Source organism: Macaca fascicularis, chromosome 10, assembly GCF_037993035.2.
Source record: "Macaca fascicularis isolate 582-1 chromosome 10, T2T-MFA8v1.1".
In the NCBI taxonomy this organism is placed as follows: Eukaryota; Metazoa; Chordata; class Mammalia; order Primates; family Cercopithecidae; genus Macaca; species Macaca fascicularis.
The window spans coordinates 83,638,027-83,655,514 of record NC_088384.1 but is presented as its reverse complement, the minus strand read 5'-3'; the positions used below and the strand labels follow the sequence as shown (position 1 = coordinate 83,655,514).

The 17,488-nt window shown below is 44.1% G+C and overlaps 1 protein-coding gene across 2 annotated transcripts in view; it reads left to right on the top strand.

The window, feature by feature from the left end:
* Window positions 1–15,899, top strand: part of ATRN (attractin) — a 180,252-nt gene extending 164,353 nt beyond the window's left edge. The window contains exons 27-29 of one of the 2 annotated variants that reach the window (XM_005568453.5): window positions 3,464–3,571; window positions 8,730–8,844; window positions 11,271–15,899. In XM_005568453.5, the coding sequence (XP_005568510.2) occupies window positions 3,464–3,571; window positions 8,730–8,844; window positions 11,271–11,395 (348 nt within the window). In that variant the 3' untranslated portion in view covers window positions 11,396–15,899. Of the gene's footprint in view, window positions 1–3,463; window positions 3,572–8,729; window positions 8,849–11,270 lie in introns of both variants that reach the window. The other variant, XM_074004867.1, reaches the window with a different exon arrangement.
* The last annotated feature ends 1,589 nt before the right edge of the window (window positions 15,900–17,488 follow it).

Below are 17,488 nucleotides of genomic sequence, written 5' to 3'. Positions count from 1 at the left end.
TTAAGACAGGCTCCAGGATAAGAGCCTCTTGTTGTGGGCCACAGTACCACCTTTTCTGACCCACATAAAGATGATGTTATCATAGAGGGAATGTTGTACACACTTTATTATTAGGTTTTAAATTCAGGGGATAACATATTCAAAGGGTTTTTTAGATAGCTGTATTACTGATACACTTTAAAATCCTAATGAATTACATGATGTTCTGAAAAAATTATATTTTCAATTTAATTTAAATGTATATTTATTCACAGTGGAGTAAGAAGTAAGAAGCCACAGTAAACCAGTAACCAAGAAAGGAGTTGAAAACTTTGTCTAAGTGCTACTCTCTCCAAGAAGAACATTAGACCCAGGGAGTTTCAAGGTTGAGACGAGCTTATGGAGATAATGATAGCCTGTTCCTCCCTGAGTGCTTATGAGAATTAATTGTTTCTAAAATCTGTAAAGCAAAGGAACAGATGGAAAGCTCGAAAGAGTCTGAATGATTTTATACACAGAAATCTTGGTACCAAAACTTGACAAAGGCAGCACCAAAATATATAGGCCAGCCACATGGTAAATGTATGTGCAGCAGTCTAATTGCAGTGTAATGAAAGAGTCACTTAATATTAGAAAACCTATTATATCATGTGAAAAAAAGAATATACTCTGTCAATGGGGAAAAAATAACACCTGAATTCTTCCTAGAGGCCAAGTAATCATTTCGTCATTTATTAAAACTCAATACCCATTCCTAATTTGAAAACAAAACTCACAGTAAAATCAAAAATACCTTTTTAACACTATGAAGACTATCTGGATAACCAGCATCACTCATGGTAAAACAAACAAACACCAGAGGTTGTATCCAGACAAGTTAGTTTTAACAGGAGCTGACATCTGAGCATTTCAAAATTCCAGGCACTGAGTTCTAAGTGGTTTTACATAGATTAATCCTCATCTCAAACCTATGAAACAGGTATTGTCACTAGCTGTGTTTTATGGATGAGCTGAGGCTCAGAAAGGTGAAGTAACTTAACACCACATAGTTAACTAAGAGGGAGTACGAGGCTTTAACAAGGGACTTCTGGGACTTCTGTCTTCACAGCCTTATCTAGGAACTTCTGTCTTCACAGCCCAAGTTCCTTATCTTCTTGTAATCCTGCAGTCACTCACCTTTGTGCTGGATGTTCTAGACTGTGCACTAAGTGAAAGGGCACTAAGAAGTATTGTTACTATTGGAAAGGAAACAAAATTATTATTTTTGTATAAAGTTATTAAAACAGTATAGTAGAGATTTGTCTGCATAAAAATAAAGGCTTAAGTATGTCAAAAATAAATGAATAACACAGAAGCTAAACAATCAACTGGAAATTGTAACATGCATGAGAGAAAGTAAGATGCACAGCCTATAGGAAAAAGGTTAAAAAATATATATATATATGTTTAGTATGGAGTTGATCATCTAATAAACTATGCTTTTACCCGTGTGATTTGGAATTTCTCTGTAACTGTGAAGCTGACCATTCAGAATGTATTTCATCATTTTTAAAATGTCAGTCATTATTTATTCCCTCTCAAAAATTGCAGAAGCAATTATTTGATATTATTTTTAAAAACAATAATAGTAGCGGCTGACGCTGTTTAGTCCTTGCTACACACCAGCCCCCGTTTTAAGTGCTTTTACACACGTTGCCTCCTGAACTCTGTCTTATTGTGACCCCAGCACTTAGAATAGCACAGACCCCAGAGGAGCATTGCTGCATTTTTTAGTTGAGTAAATGGACCTACAGTTTTATAAAATGTAAGAATGTTGGTATTTTAAGAAAATACTTGGCCGGGCGCGGTGGCTGAAGCCTGTAATCCCAGCACTTTGGGAGGCCGAGTCGGGCGGATCACGAGGTCAGGAGATCGAGACCATCCTGGCTAACACGGTGAAACCCCGTCTCTACTAAAAAATACAAACTAGCCGGGCGAGGTGGCAGGCGCCTGTAGTCCCAGCTACTCGGGAGGCTGAGGCAGGAGAATGGCATAAACCCGGGAGTCAGAGCTTGCAGTGAGCTGAGATCCGGCCACTGCACTCCAGCCTGGGCAACAGAGCGAGACTCTGTCTCAAAAAAAAAAAAAAAAAAAGAAAATACTTATCATAAAAATGCCCTTCTAGAACAGAGCCATATCTATCCAGGCCAAGATTCTGTCTCCTACAGTAGTTCCAAGGAGGCAATTTGAAGTAAGGCCTACTTGTCTCCCAAGGCATAACCTCAAAGCTTCAGCATCATGCCCAGAAGATCTCTAATATCCTTAATGATATGTGAAAGGCCGTTCACCATGTGCTAGGCGCTGTGCTATAGCATCTCATTTGATCCCAGTGACAATGTTATGGGATAGGAACACATTTCAGAGGGAGGACACTGATGCCCAGAGACTTCAAACACCTTTCTTAAGGTCACACAGCTGTAGACTATTGGAGCAGGAGTTCACATCAAGCCTCCCTAAATCCAGTGCCCCTGTTTGTCCCTCTACTCTGCAAAATTTCACATTTGTTTGTTTTTAGCTTATACCACCTCTCTAAAGGAGGGTTCGCTCCGTTCCTATCTGCCATATAATGAGGCATGGGTTTTTGTTGTTGTGTGAGTTATTGGTGCAATTTTCAGTAGGAAGAAAGCAAGCCTGACTTTAGCAGTAGAAAGACGAGGAGATAGGGCCATACCATTTTATGTATTTGACAAGTCGACATCATAGCATTACATCCACAGTACTTTTATTTTTATCATTATTTTCTTATTTTACTTTAAGTTCTGGGATACATGTGCAGAACTTGCAGATTTGTTACATAGGTATACATGTGCCATGGTGGTTTGCTGCACCTATCAACCTGTCATCTAGGTTTTAAGCCCTGCATGCATTTGGTATTTGTCCTAATGCTCTCGCTCCCCTTGCCCCCCCACCCCCCGCAACAGGCCCCAGTGTGTGATGTTCCCTTCCCTGTGTCCATGTGTTCTCATGGTTCAGCTCCCACTTAAGAGTGAGGACATGTAGTATTTGGTTTTCTGTTCCTGTGTTAATTTGCTGAGACTGATGACTTCCAGCTTCATCCATGTCTCTGCAAAGGATATGAACTCATTTTTTTTAAGGCCGCATAGTATTCCATGGTGTATATGTGCCATGTTTTCTTTATCCAGTCTATCATTGATGGGCATTTGGGTTGGTTCTAAGTCTGCTATTGTAAATAGTGCTACAATAAACATAGTACTTGAATAAGTATCTCTAACAGGGGCTTTTTAAAAATATAAGAACAATGGTGTTATCACATCCAACAAAATTTAATAATCCCTAATGTTATCTAATATGCAGTCTAAAAAGTATCATTTTGGACTTGATTTGTTTGAATCAGGGAAGATGAGGTGTTTTTAACATGTAGCATTCACTAATAAAAGCCCCTCAGTCCTCATTCCATTAATGACTTTGCCGTATTATTTATCAGCAACTTCTTCGAGAGATGCAACAGATGGCCAGCCGTCCCTTTGCCTCCGTAAATGTCGCCTTGGAAACAGATGAGGAGCCTCCTGATCTTATTGGGGGGAGTATAAAGGTGAGAATGTGACTCAGAAGTCCCTATAACTTGACTTTTTAAAACTTAGGCTCCTAAGTCTGGGAAACCAGAGAGGCAAAAGCCTTATTCCATTACCTCCTTTTTTCCCTCTCTTTCTTTTTAACAATAAGCTAAAACAATGAAGTTGTTGGGTACTCTTTTGCTTTTGTTTTTCAGTCTTTGTTTCATGTCACTGAGCAGTCTTGTGTTCAGGGGATTTTAAAATATAAATGATTTGTCTGATTTTCTTTTAAGTATTCTGTGGCATACAAAACTTTTATTTGAAAATAACTACATTGAACATTGAATCATTTTTCTTTTTTTTTTTTTCTTTTTCTTTTTTTTTTTGAGACAGAGTCTCACTGTGTCACACAGGCTGGAGCGCAGTGGCGCAGTCTCGGCTCACTGCAATCCACCTCCTGAGTTCAAGCGATTCTCCTGCCCTAGCCTCCTGAGTTGCTGGGATTACAGACGTGCGCAACCATGCCCAGCTGATTTTTGTATTTTTAGTAGAGACAGGGTTTCGCCATCTTGGCCAGGCTGGTCTCGAACTCCTAACTTCCAGCAATCCGCCCGCCTCGGCCTCCCAAAGTGCTGGGATTACAGGCGTGAACCACTGTGCCCAGCCCATTGTTCTTTATATTTGGGGGAATTTTTTAAGCAGAAAAATGATAATACACTGTGTATTAACACTGTATGGAAAATATTTATCACCCGCCTCCCCAAAAGGATGAAGAAAATGGTAAGACTTTCTCCTTGGGCAAAATGATGGAATATTTAAGATACACTAGAGAAATAGCTATATATCTTGAATAAAACATACTTATTTAAAATGTTACTGAGCTCACAGGAAATAGGTAAAATCAGGCAATAGTCTCCTTCCCTACCCTAAAAAGAACAAACCATAAACCAAAACCAGAACCATGATTTGTCCTAAGTGGTTCCAGATGGTAAACACCATGACGCCCACCTGAATATATGGAAATCCTCTCTGTAGAAAAACATCTTCAATTCAGCGCTGTTGGAGTCCCACAGACCAAGATGAAGTAATTAAAGATCACCAGGGACAAGAAGAGGCAAGCCACCATAAATAAGAATAGCAGAAACAACAGAAGATTGATGTGGTCAGGACTCCAAATATTAGAATTGAAATATAAAGAATATAATGTAACTGTGTGTGAAATGTTTAGAGAAATAAAAGATGAAATCATAAAAGATGAGAGTCAAGTATGGCCAAGCGGAGCTGAAGAAGAACCAAATGGAACTTCTAGAAATGAAAAATACACTCATTGAAATTTTTTAAATAAACTCAGTTTACATGTTAAACAGCATATGAAACATAGAGAATTTACGAAGTGGAAGATGAATCTGAAAAAAGTACACAGAATGCAGCTCAGAGAGACAAGGAGATAGAAAGTACGATAGATACTAAGAATATGGAGGATAGAATGAGAAGATCCAACTCATGTATTTCCAGAATCCCAGAACAAAGGAGAGGCAATATTCAGGAATGATAGCTTTCCAGAACCGATGGAAAACATGAATATACAGATTCCAGAAGCAAAACATATTGTAAGCATGATTAAAGAAAGAAAGAAAGGGAAGGCAGGAAGGAAAGAAAACTAGTTGGATTTCTCATAATGAAATTGTATAACTCCAAAGACAAAGAGAACATCTTAAAATCAGCCATAGAAGAAGTATCACATACAACGTGGAGAAACTGGAACCTTAGTGCACTGTTGATGGAAGTATAAAGTGATGGAGCCTCTGTGGAAAACAGTACCACTGTTCCCCCCAGAATTAAAAATAGAGTTATATATGATCTGGCAATCTGGGTTTATACATAGAAGAACTGAAAGCAGAGTCTTAAAGACATATCTTGGCAGCATTATTCACAGTAGCCAAAAAGTGGAAGCAGCCCAAGTGTCCATGGATGGATGAATGGATAAGCACAACGTGGTCTAAGCATCCAATGGAATGTTATCCAGCCTTCCAAAGGGAGCAAACTGACCCATGCTACAATGCTAAATAAAATAACGCTAGAAACAAAAAAAATAAACATTGTATGATTACACTTTTAAGAGATACACTTGTAGTAGTCAAGTTCATAAAGACAGGAAGTAAAACAGTGGTTCCCAGGGGCTGGGAGAGGGGGGAAATGGGGAGTTAGTAATAGGTACAAAGTTTGAGTTTTACAAGATGAAGAGAGTTCTGGAGATGGATGGTAATGATGGTTGCACAACAATGTGAATATACTTAATACCACTGAACTGTACATTTTTAAATGGTCAAGATGGTAAATGTTATGTGTATTTTACCACAATTTTTGTTAAAAATGGGAAAAGAGGCCGGGTGTGGTGGCTTACACCTGTAATCCCAGCACTTTGGGAGGCCGAGGTGGGTAGATCACTTGAGGTCAGGAGTTCAAGACCAGCCTGGCCAACATGGTGAAATCCCGTCTCTACTAAAAATACAAAAATTAGCCAGGCATGGTGGCACGCATCTGTAATCCCAGCTACTTGGGAGGCTGAGGCATGAGAATCATTTGAACCTAGAAGGCAGAGGTCACAGTGAGCTGAGATTACGCTGCTGTACTCCAGCCTGGGTGACAGAGTAAGACTCTATCTCAAACAAAAAAAAAAAAAAAAAGGGAAAAGATCACCTGCAAAGGAATGACAAGCTGACTGTTGACTTCTCAGAAGTTAGAAGAGAGTGGGAGAATGTCTTCGAAGTACTGAAAGAGAGCTCCCAACCTAGAATAGTGTAGTGTGCCCAGTAAGTACCTTCTGAGAACAAGGATGAAATAAAGGTGTCTTCAAATTAGAAGAAAAATTGAGAATTTGCCACCAGCAGACCTGCACAAAAGAAATGTCTAAAGGATGTGCTAAAATGAAGGAAAATTACCCCCAGGAGGATAGACTAAAGTTTTAGTAAGAAAGAATAGTGAGTAAATAAAAGTATAATCATGTATATAAATCTAAACAAACATTGTCCTGGTAAAATAATATTTGTGGGATTAAAAAATAGACAAGCCTAAAGTATTGAACAACATGGTATATGTCAGCAGCATATGACACAGTTAGTTGCTCCTTAAAACACTTCCTTGATTTTCTTGCAGGACACCACACACTTGCCTTCTAGCTGTTCTTGCTCAGTGGTCTTGGCTCAGTCCTCCTCATCTTTTGACAGTGGTGTGCATCAGGCCCTGTCTTTGTCCCCTTCTTGTGTCTTTTATACCCACTCCTTCAGTGATCTTCACTATCACAGGTTTAAGCACCATGATCCTCTCACCCAGACTGCTCCCATGAGCCTCCAACCCAAACATCAGTTGCCTACTCAGTGTCCCCACTTGGATATCTTAACATGGCTATGGCCAAGCTGAGCTTTGGATGTTTATTTCTCAGGCTTGCTTCTCTGACATACCTTCCACCATTCATCACGTAACACCTTCATCACCCTAGCTGCTCAAGCCAAAATCATGGAATTGTTCTTGTCTCGTTCTCGATGTCATGTTCTCATTGGACAGCCAGTCTATCAGCAAATCTTGACTCCGTCTTCAAAAATGTTACCCAGCCACTGTGTCTCACCTCTGCCACTGTTCCCACTTGATCTAGGCCACCACTGTCTCTCACCTGGATTCTTGCAATTACTTCATAACTGATCTCCCTGCCTCTGCCATTCACCCATCTAGTCAGTTCCTTGTGCCACAGCAGAGTGGTACTGGAAATTATTTTCTTCAACCAAATTGAAGAAATTGATGACATATTTGTGGGTGTAATCAGCAGAATTCTAAAGGTGGCCCCCAAGATTTCTGTCCCATGTTTATTCAGTCACATACTACTCTAGGTACTGCAAGAGGAATTTTGCAGATGTAATGAAACAAGGGAGGTGACTTTAAGATACAGAGAGTTTCTATGGTGGGTGGCAGAAGAGGAAGCCAGAGAGATTGGAAACATGAGGACTTGATACACCATCCCCGGTTTAGAGATGGAGGGGCCACAGAAGTTTTTCTGTTTTTGTGAGACAGAGTCTGGCTGTATCACCCACACTAGAGTGCAGTGGCAAGATCATGGCTCTTGGGCTCAAGGGATCCTCCCTCCTGGATCTCCCAAAGTGCTGGGATTACAGGTGTGAGCCACTGCGTAAGCCCTGAATGCGTTTCAAAGCAGAGTCTTCCCCAGAGTCTCCAGATGAGAGTCCCACCCAGCTGACAACTTGACTTCAGCCTGGGAGACCTCAGGAGACAGCTGATTATTCCCCAGAACTCATGGAATACATGAACAGAGAACGCTACAGAGCTTGCTGGGACTTCTGACCTCTAAAGCTGTGAGATAATAAGTGTATGTTGTTTTAAGCAACTAAGTTTGCAGTAGTCTGTTACACTAATATAAGCTGGGTGCGGTAGGTCACACCTTTAATCCCAACACTTTGGGAGGCTGAGGTGGGAGGACCGCTTGAGCTCAGGAGTTCAAGACCTGCCTGGACAATATAGTGAGACCCCATTTCTAGTCTTTTAAAAAAAAAAAAAAGAAAGAAAAGAAAAAGAGAAGAAACTAATATTGGGGACAAATCTCATCTAAAGGCTCCAACAGAAGATGAAGACATATTTTCCAGAGCCAAATGCATCCAGAGAATAGACAAAGAATCCACTTGGTCAGCCACCCAGCTTTTACAAGCTTTTACATCCAGCAGGCTTGTCTACTTAGTGTCTAAAGGACAGACAAAATAGAATGTTTTTTAAGTCTCCATAATATCTGCATCTGTGTTTGAGCCAGGTATGCAGAACTATCTGACAAATCTACCGAGCACTCACCACTGCCATTCCTGTGACCTACAATTCTGAGTTAGAATTTCAAATCAAGCGAAAGTACAGCATCCAGAAAAAACCCACTTGGCATGACCCCTTCCCTACAGTTCATGCAGCCCTTTGGCAGCAGACCGTGAGACCTCAGTGGAAGGTAGCAAGCAGTACCACCCCTGTCACTGGTGCTCAGAGAGTACTGTTAGCTCTCACCTGCCCTTTTTTGTTTTCTTAAAAACTGCAATGTACCTTTTTTATAGACCTAAAATTGATGGTTCTTATAAGCACCAATGACCGTTAAGTTGTCCGTGTACGTTAAAGCTTATCACTTTAGGTAATTTTGTTTTCTTCCGCCAGACTGTTCCCAAACCCATTGCACTGGAGCCATGTTTTGGCAACAAAGCCGCTGTCCTCTCTGTGTTTGTGAGGCTCCCTCGAGGCCTGGGTGGCATCCCGCCTCCTGGGCAGTCAGGTGAGTAGATACGGGCCAGCGACAGACACCTTCTAAACATGTGAGGGAGCTAAGCATGGGATACTTCCCTTTCCTAGAGAACAAGGTTATGAAGGTGATAATCAACAGTGCCTGCCCATGCCATGGCAAGGATTCAGTGAGATAATCCCATTTTCATCTATATGCCCAAAACTGTTTTCCCAAGGTCATCATCCCTTCCTGGGGGGACGTCCCGGGACCTCCTCAGCGTTCCTGCCTCCCCAGCCTCTCAGTGCTCGTGGATGCCTCTGAGCACACCTTCCTTTGCTGTCGGAGTTTCTGGTCCCCCTTTGCCTCTGCTGCTCTTTCCCTGTCTCCTTTGCCCTGTCCTACCCCTGAATCTGGGCGTGCTCCCTTCACTCTGCATGCTCTTCCTTGGTCGCCTTCTCCACTCCACAACTTCCAGCCGTCTGCCCTGGGCTGGTGTTTCTTCAACTGGTATTTCTAGCCCTCCTGCATTTCTTTGGCTTTTTCTCTGTTTTAAATATAAGGTACAAACACAACGATAACGTAAAGGAAACGTCTGAAAATCCATGCACAGCTGTCCCACAACCCTCCAATTTTCATTGTTCTGTGTTCTTTCCAGCCCTGACCAGCAATTTAGTTGAAATGATTGTATAGATCTAATTTTTATTCTGCTTTTTTCATATAACTATCTTAAACATTTTTACAGCCTACATAATATTTTACCAATGCATGTGACACTTCTCCATCAAATATATGAATCGTAATTATATAAACTCCTATTTTGAAGACAGAAAATATGGAATACAGTTTTGAAGGTATCTCGCTTAATTACAGAGTGCTTTGGAGGATGCCTCAATGTGATCATTTTAGACAACTTTCAGTTGAGATGATTCTGAGGTCAGGGTTACCTTAGCCAGAGAGAACCCTGTGTCTGGTGGAAAGGCTGCCTCAGGATACTGGTCCAGGCCCTGAGCTCCACTGTCCCTTCAGTGCACCCTCAGACCCAGAAGATCCTCCAGCCCAGCTTTAGAACGGTTAGGATCTGTGGTATCTTCACAAGGGAGGCCTTTCTGCATGGCTCGGCCAGGATTCATTGTCTTCATCTCACCTAGGGATTCCTGTGAGTTGAGCCCCTAACTCGGCCTTCCCATGTTGAGGCCAGGACAACTCTCTGATCTGTCATTCAAGTGCAATTTGTGTCTCCTGCCACCACCCAGCCCAGCAAACAGTGGCTGATGCTCCCTGAAGGCAGGGTGGTGGCTGGGGCAGCGAGGTGACAGGTGTGCAGCCCTGTAGCCTTTCCTGCTCCAGCCTTTGCCTGACGTGCCCCAACCACCCAAAACACCTAATAAAGGTCTGTTCACTGCTTGAGACTCACCCAACAGTGGGGCCGTCTTTGCTGCCCTTTCTGTACCCCCTGTTTTAAGTGGTGCCATTTTCTGGACTCCTAGAGCATTCCCCACTATGTGCCAGGCACTTACAGCTGTCTACCCCCACCCCCACTCCCCTTCACAGGTGAGTAACACGCTCCACTAACACAGCTCCTGGCAGGTCTCAGCAGGGCTCCGAGCCTGCACTGGCCATTTCCCACGTGTATTAGGAATCCAGCTCCCCCAGAACCGTGCCTTCCCTAATGGATGTCAGATTACTCTGTTACCAATACAGGAAGGAAAACAGGATTGCAAGTCGCCAAAGCAAAGTGGGCGGCGGGGCAGTGATGAGCATGAAGGGTAATTGCTATTGATCGTTGGTTGCTGTGTGCCAGATACTAAGATTTTATGCCTGCCAGGTACTAAGACTTTATGTCAGTTCACTCATTGACTTCACATTAGCCCTGTGCTATTATTATCCCCATTTTACAAATGAGGGAACTAAGGCACGGGGAGGTTAAAGAACCTTGCTTATTCCAAAGCCTGGCCCCAGAGCCTGCCCTGCCTGTATCGTGGTATGGAATGGAAGTGACTAATGCTGACTGAATGATGTGGGTGAATCCAAATCTCCTCATAAAGGGTGCTGCTGTTTCTTGGCTCCTTTTGGAGGCAGGCAGGAGAAATTGGGCACTTAGCATACGTCTGCAATCTCATTTATATGTTCCCACCACCAAGCAGAGCACTCTGCTTGGTTGATGTGCTGAAAAGCAAACTACACCTTTTGTGTAAAAAGTAGGGAAAGGAAAAGAATATGTATTTGTATTTGCATAAATACACACTGAAAGAATACATAAAAATTAGTGAAAACATTTACCCAGATGGAGGGGAAGGTGGAGGGAGGGTCAGGGTGGAAGGAAGACTTTTCCCTGTGTATGTGTACCTTTTTGGGGGTTTTTATTGTGTTTTTTTGGTTTGTTTTACATCATGGGATTGCAAAATAAATGTTTAAATTATTTTTTAAAACAAAAGCCAGCTGCTCCCAACCTGTGTTCTCTCTGTGGTTCTCCCAAGGTCTTGCTGTGGCCAGCGCCCTGGTGGACATTTCTCAGCAGATGCCGATAGTGTACAAGGAGAAGTCAGGAGCCGTGAGAAACCGGAAGCAGCAGCCCCCTGCACAGCCTGGGACCTGCATCTGATGCTGGGACCAGGGACTCTCCCGCGCACGAGCCAGTGAGTGGCACACCAGAGCTGTCTGCAGGGAAGGACGCGGCGGGGAAACGGCTGTGCGGTGCGGGGCAGAAGACTGGAAACCCTCAAAGCATCTGACTCACCTGCATGACCACAAGCTTTCTTTGACGGTTTCTCCCATCCGTGTTCCAGCATCTAACCTTTTACTTTTGCATAGGAAATACTTGATTTAATTACAGGTCCAGGAATGAGCTGATGGTTGCTGGAGGAGGCCGGTGTAGAGCCAGTGAGAGAACTAGGAATGACACTCAGGTTCACTGTGGAAAACTGTTCTTGGGACTGTCTCAACTGCAAAAAACAAAAGATGGAGTGTTTACAAGTAGATGTTCGTCATCAGTTGTTCTTGAACTTGGTCTTTTAAAAACTAGTCAGATGAATTAACTTGTTTTCATCTGAAGCCTGCTATCTTTTTTAAAAGATGTGCTGTTTATTCTTGCACGATTTAGGCAATTCTCTCTCTTCCAGGGAGTACCTTTTTTTCTAGTTGAGAATTAATAATGGTCCATCTCTTTTGATCATATCAAGCTAGGGTAGAAGGGGGGCTATTTTCAATGTCAAGGTCAGCAGCATTACTTCAAATGTAAACTGGTATAACAGGTAGTTTTCTATAGCAACTTGATTAATTTAGTCTTAATCCATTTGAAACTCTCTCTTCCTTTCTCTCTGCCTGTCCCTCTCCTTCTCCCTCTCCATCTTACCCTCCCTCTCTCTCACATACACACACAAATACATACACACAACACTAAGTGCCTAGACTTTAAATAGATCTAGCAATTGGAAAGTTAGTAAGCCTAAGTTTTTACATAATTGCATTCCTACATTCTTGTAAAATTTAAATAGCTACCATTGGCAATCTGCTTTTTTTCTAAAATCTGATTTGCAGCCAGGAAAGAATTTTCTCACCCCAAGGAACGTCTGACCTAGCAGCAGGGATGAGAGGAAAGCAGAAATGAATGAATTGTGAAAGCTCCTGTTTTTATTATCAAAAAGGACACTGTCAAGAAGGCGCCCCTTGCCCCCACCCCCATGTCACCCTAGGCCTGATAAGTGATCAGAGGAAGGGACTCATTCATGTCACGTTTCCTTGAGCAGAAAAGAGCACTGAGAACACTTGGGACCCTTGGATCAGAGAGCAGCTGTGTGTCCTGCAGCCTCCTCTGAACTTGTGGTTCATTCTTAGGCTGGGGTGGACTCAGATGCCAGGAGAGAGACAGCCTCCCATTGTCAGGAGAAGCTGCCCAAAGCCTAGAGAAGGACCTGTTTGCCCTCTTTTCCCCAGGAGGGGCTCGACCCACCCCCCCACCCACCCTCCCTCTCAGACCAAGGTGGTGACTGTGAGGAGGGCAGCAAATGCTGACAAGGATGAAAAGCACATGGAAAAAAAATGGATGAGGAGGGAAAACTCTATGCCAAATGGAAAATGACCAAATTTAGATTTGAGAGAGTGGGACAGTCCCCTGCGCCTCTCCCAGAGGGCACTGCCTGGAAATTGTGTTTTCCCGATTTATGGTGCTCCCTTCTGGCATTACGCGGCCGCCTCCCAGAAGCTCTCTTCTGCCTCAAAACCTGGGATCTCTGGCATTACCCTATTGGGATGGACCGCTGGACAGCAATGCTCGAGTTTGTGAATTTGGAGAAATACTCAAAAGAGCCAAAACTGTGGCGTTTTACCTTTAAATGCCATGCCTAGAGAGAGAGTATTGTCTCTTCCCCAACACTAACTCCACTCCCATGAAGAATTGCCTGGAAAGATGTTTTCAAGGAAGTTGAACCATAAAACACTATCTGATGCACAAAACACCTCTACTTTGAGACTCACCTCTCATAAAGCTTCTTTTTCACATTATTGTTGAAGAGCAGACGTTCTAGAAAAGACCCCTCCTCTCATGAGCTCCCCCATCCCTGCTACAGAAAACAGCGCCCATAGCGCCTGCAGTGGGCTGACCCACCAATTCCCACCGCGCCCCCTCCGCCCGGCCTGCAGTGGGCTGACCCACCAATTCCCACCGCGCCCCCTCCGCCCCGCCTGCAGTGGGGTGGCCCACCAATTCCCGCCGCGCCCCCCTCCGCCCCGCCTGCAGTGGGCTGGCCCACCAATTCCCACCGCGCCCCCTCCGCTCCGCCTGCAGTGGGCTGACCCACCAATTCCCGCCGCGCCCCCCTCCGCCCCGCCGGCAAGGCAAAAGGGAGGCCCCTGGGCATTGTCCTCCCACAAGGAAGATCCTCTTTCTTTGTTCAAAGAACCAGTTTTCCTTGGCCGAAGAAGTCTCTTCCCCATGTTAGTCCTATGCCTTGAAATATCATGCACCATGACCCACAGCCATCTGGTTATGTCTTTTTTTTTTTCCTAAAAGATAATGTTTATTTTTAAAAAGGAAGGAAGGAGCAAGTGAAGTTTCATCCTGCTCCAGCAGTGGGGAAGCCGCTGAATCCACCTGCTTCTCCTTTGCAACCAACAGCAAACAGCTTCCTCTGGCCTCAGGGCAGAAAAAGGGAATGGCAGGGAGTAAGAGGCGCTGGGCTTGGGGCCTGTTACCAAGAAGGAATGGGTTGTCATCTGGCAATGTTGCGTGTCACAAGAGAGCCTGTATATAAATTAAAATAGTCAAGACAGCACTGACCTTGCACTTGTACATAACTATACAGTAGTGTCCAGAATGCTCAGACATTCGGAGTGTACATAAAACAGAAAAAATCTTCATGTATTTTTATTAAATATAACAATGTCTGAGTTTCATCTAAGATGTTTTTGTGCCATATGCTGGGTATCCAGGTTCCGAGAGTTCCTCTTGCCAGGCCCCAATACATGAATAACCCAAGAAACACATCCCCATTGTGTGATGTGTTCAGATGCATCTGGCACCAATTAGGTATTTCTTGAAACGGGACCCATCTGTCAGAGTCATATGAAAAATCAGGCAGGGAATCAAAACGGCAGCGCTTGAGGAGACTCGGGAGGCAGAGGCATCTCTGCTGCTGCCCTTGGCCCTGCAAGCACATCATGACCCTTTCTGGCAGCCTCTTGGTACTCTGGGTAGTGAGGGATGAGCAGTCTTGTCCTGAGAAATGTTTCTGTTAGTCTTAAGTTCAAAGACTATAACCTGTGGCAATCAGACTTTCCAAAGGAGGGTTCTCCATTTTTTGTAGTTTTGTCTAAATTTTTAATGACCATTTCCTGGAATCAGTTTATTATACTGAAAACTGGGAGTGAGAGAAGGGAGCTAGTTTGTTGATAAATAGTTCCCATGTCCCCGTGGAGAATTCGACATACCCTGAACTCCTGTGTGCCTCCTGCCGTCCCTGCACATAGCCTGGGGATAAGCCTGCGCCTCCCTGTGTGGAGAGAAGGCAATCCCAGATCCCCTGAGCTAACCCGGAGAAAAGGCAGTTCTAGACAGAAGACTGTCAGCAGAAGGAAAGTACTGGACTACCCGTGGGTAAGGCCTGCCATTCAAGACTGGAGACACCTGGGAAATAAAAAGAGCAGGGCACTGCCGGTGGGAAGAGGCATTTTACCTTCCAGTGCAAATCCTGCTCCTTTGATTTAATGGGGTGTATTGGGGCCAGGGGCTGATTCACTTCCTTGGGAGATGGTGGTGGTTTCATGAACATCTTTGATCCTTCCATTTCATTTATTCACCCATGCATTCAACAAGTATTTGCTAAACACTAACCTAAGCTAATGCTAGGGTAGTGACTTAGATGTAAAAATAGATTTTAGAATTAAAATCCAAGGCCTCACACCCCTGTCAACCCAGGAGATCTTTCCTTGTGGTGGTTTCTGTGAGAATTGGCTATCCTGAGGACAGAGCCAGGATGGCAGAGGCCTCCTGTCCTCAGGGCATGCCCTGCCTACCTTCTGAAATGTTTACCCCATTGACCAAACTTGGCTTCAGCCACTGCGGTGGTTTCTAGATAGCCGGGCCCACCAAGAGACATTGCCCCTTGATGAGAGTCAAACACCCTGCCTACAAGGAGATGTTTTGAAGTGGAGAGGAAAATTGGCGCCTTCTCTTTTAAAGGCAATAATGGAATTGACTTTCAGTTACTGAATTTGTGCACAAAACATTCTAAACACTAGTGAAGCCTGTTTCGTTGAACTAATTCTGGCTCTGGAAATGTTTTTGTTTTATAGTTATTTACGGTTTCGTTTGTTTGGATTCAAGCTTAGTTTGTTAATATGTATAATTTAGCATCTATTACACTCATGTAAATATGGAGTAAGTATTGTAAACTATTTCATTGCTGGGGATTGTGGGTGTTATACATACATTTAGGACTGCAATTTTTTGGTATTTTTTGTATTGTAAAATAACAGCTAATTTAAGCAGGAACAAGAGAACTAAGGGAGGTCTGTGCATTTTAAACACAAATGTGAAGAACTTGTATATAAACAAAAGTAAATACTATAATACAAACTTCCTTCTGAAATAAAAGTAGATCTGGTAAAAATGTGGCTTTTGTTCTGAGTGTTTCATTTTGATTTTGCATTGTTTTGCCTATATTTACATTTTGTTCATTAGAACCTAAAGGGAAAAAAAAGCGTTTACCAGTTTTCAGACTGCCTCAGAGGAAGCACTTGGCAGTTATGGAGGTAAGAGTGAAAACCCCTGGCAGGTACCTCAGACACCCCTCCAGGCAGCTTGTGAGCCACAGACCTTCCACAACAGCCTTTGTGTGCCTACAGGGCAGCGGGGCCCGTGGGGGCAGGGACAGATCTGAGCAGTGAGGTATGGACAGCTGTCTCACTCCTCCACTAACCACGCTGTTGTCTCCAATGTATTCTTCCACTTTGCGCTGTCCTCACGGGCTCCTGAATGTCCCTCTAGGTTGTCTCCAAACTGCTAAATCTCAAGTGTGCTGACAGGTCTCAACCGTGGCCACAGCATTGTCGTTGTCGTTGGCCTTGAATTTTTGATGAAGTTACTCCCATTGGCAAGGCCTTGTTTGGGGGCCTCCTGTGCGTCCTACCTCACTTTGTCTCCTGCCCTCAGAGTGGGTCAGAGTCATGCATTTCATTGCCCCAATGCAGAGTGCAGATTCCCAGTGCTATGGGTTCCTTCCAGAAGGATGAGGTCATTGAAAGGAGGAAACACAAGGCGGTCACTCCTATAGGGGAAGGTGGCAGGGTACTAGGGCCAGGGCCTGAGGTGAGGGCAGGAGCCTGGAGGAGGCCTGCCCACCAGAGCTCAGGTCTGGCTTGGGGAGGGAAATGGCTGGACTAGTGGCCACAAACAAGTTGAGAAGGACATTGAAACTCTTCCAGGGAGGGCTGTGGGAGCCACCAACAGTAACAGGATAGAAACCCTGTGATTTGGTGGTACTGTGGCAGAGGCAATGCTGTGTTTACCAAACCTACTGGGCCCACAGCTCATCATTTCCCCAGCCTCCCTGCAGTTAGGTTGGAACCAAGCTAAGCCGTGGCCAAGGGAAGGTTGGAAGAAGCGATGGGCACCAATTCCAAACGGCACACAAATGCTCCCACAGGGGACTCTCCTGGGGGCCACATGTTAAAGACACTGGAGGGACTGTGGGTCCCTGAGTCACCCCTTAGAGGTCGGCCACCCGATCAGTAAGAGCTCTGCTGGCCATTGCATCACTGAAAGCAAACTCACTCTACTGATCCACTGAGACTTGGGGCTTTGTCACCAGTTAGCTTTTCTTATTCTCACCAATATACAAATCAGCACTTTGAAGTGCAGTGCCCCTGTAACCAAAACCTTAGGTACATGGCACTGGCTCAGCGTGTGGCCAGGTGGCGAGCAGTGAGAAGACAGGTGCAGCTGGCAGGACAACTGAGGTCCCTGCCAGGCAGAGCAAAACATCTGGTAAGGCTGTTTCGCTCGGTAACTCGGAAAGCAAACTCCATGTCTGCTGACTTTTTGACTTGAGGGGAATCAACAACAACAACAACAAATCCTATGTGTTGATTGTTACTGGCTAATTTTGGCGAGGCATCACGAGAAAAAGTTTACTTCAAGAAAGAATTAGCCAGTTTACAAGCAGAAGGGAAAAGGGTGGAAAGATGTCAACCAGGGCCT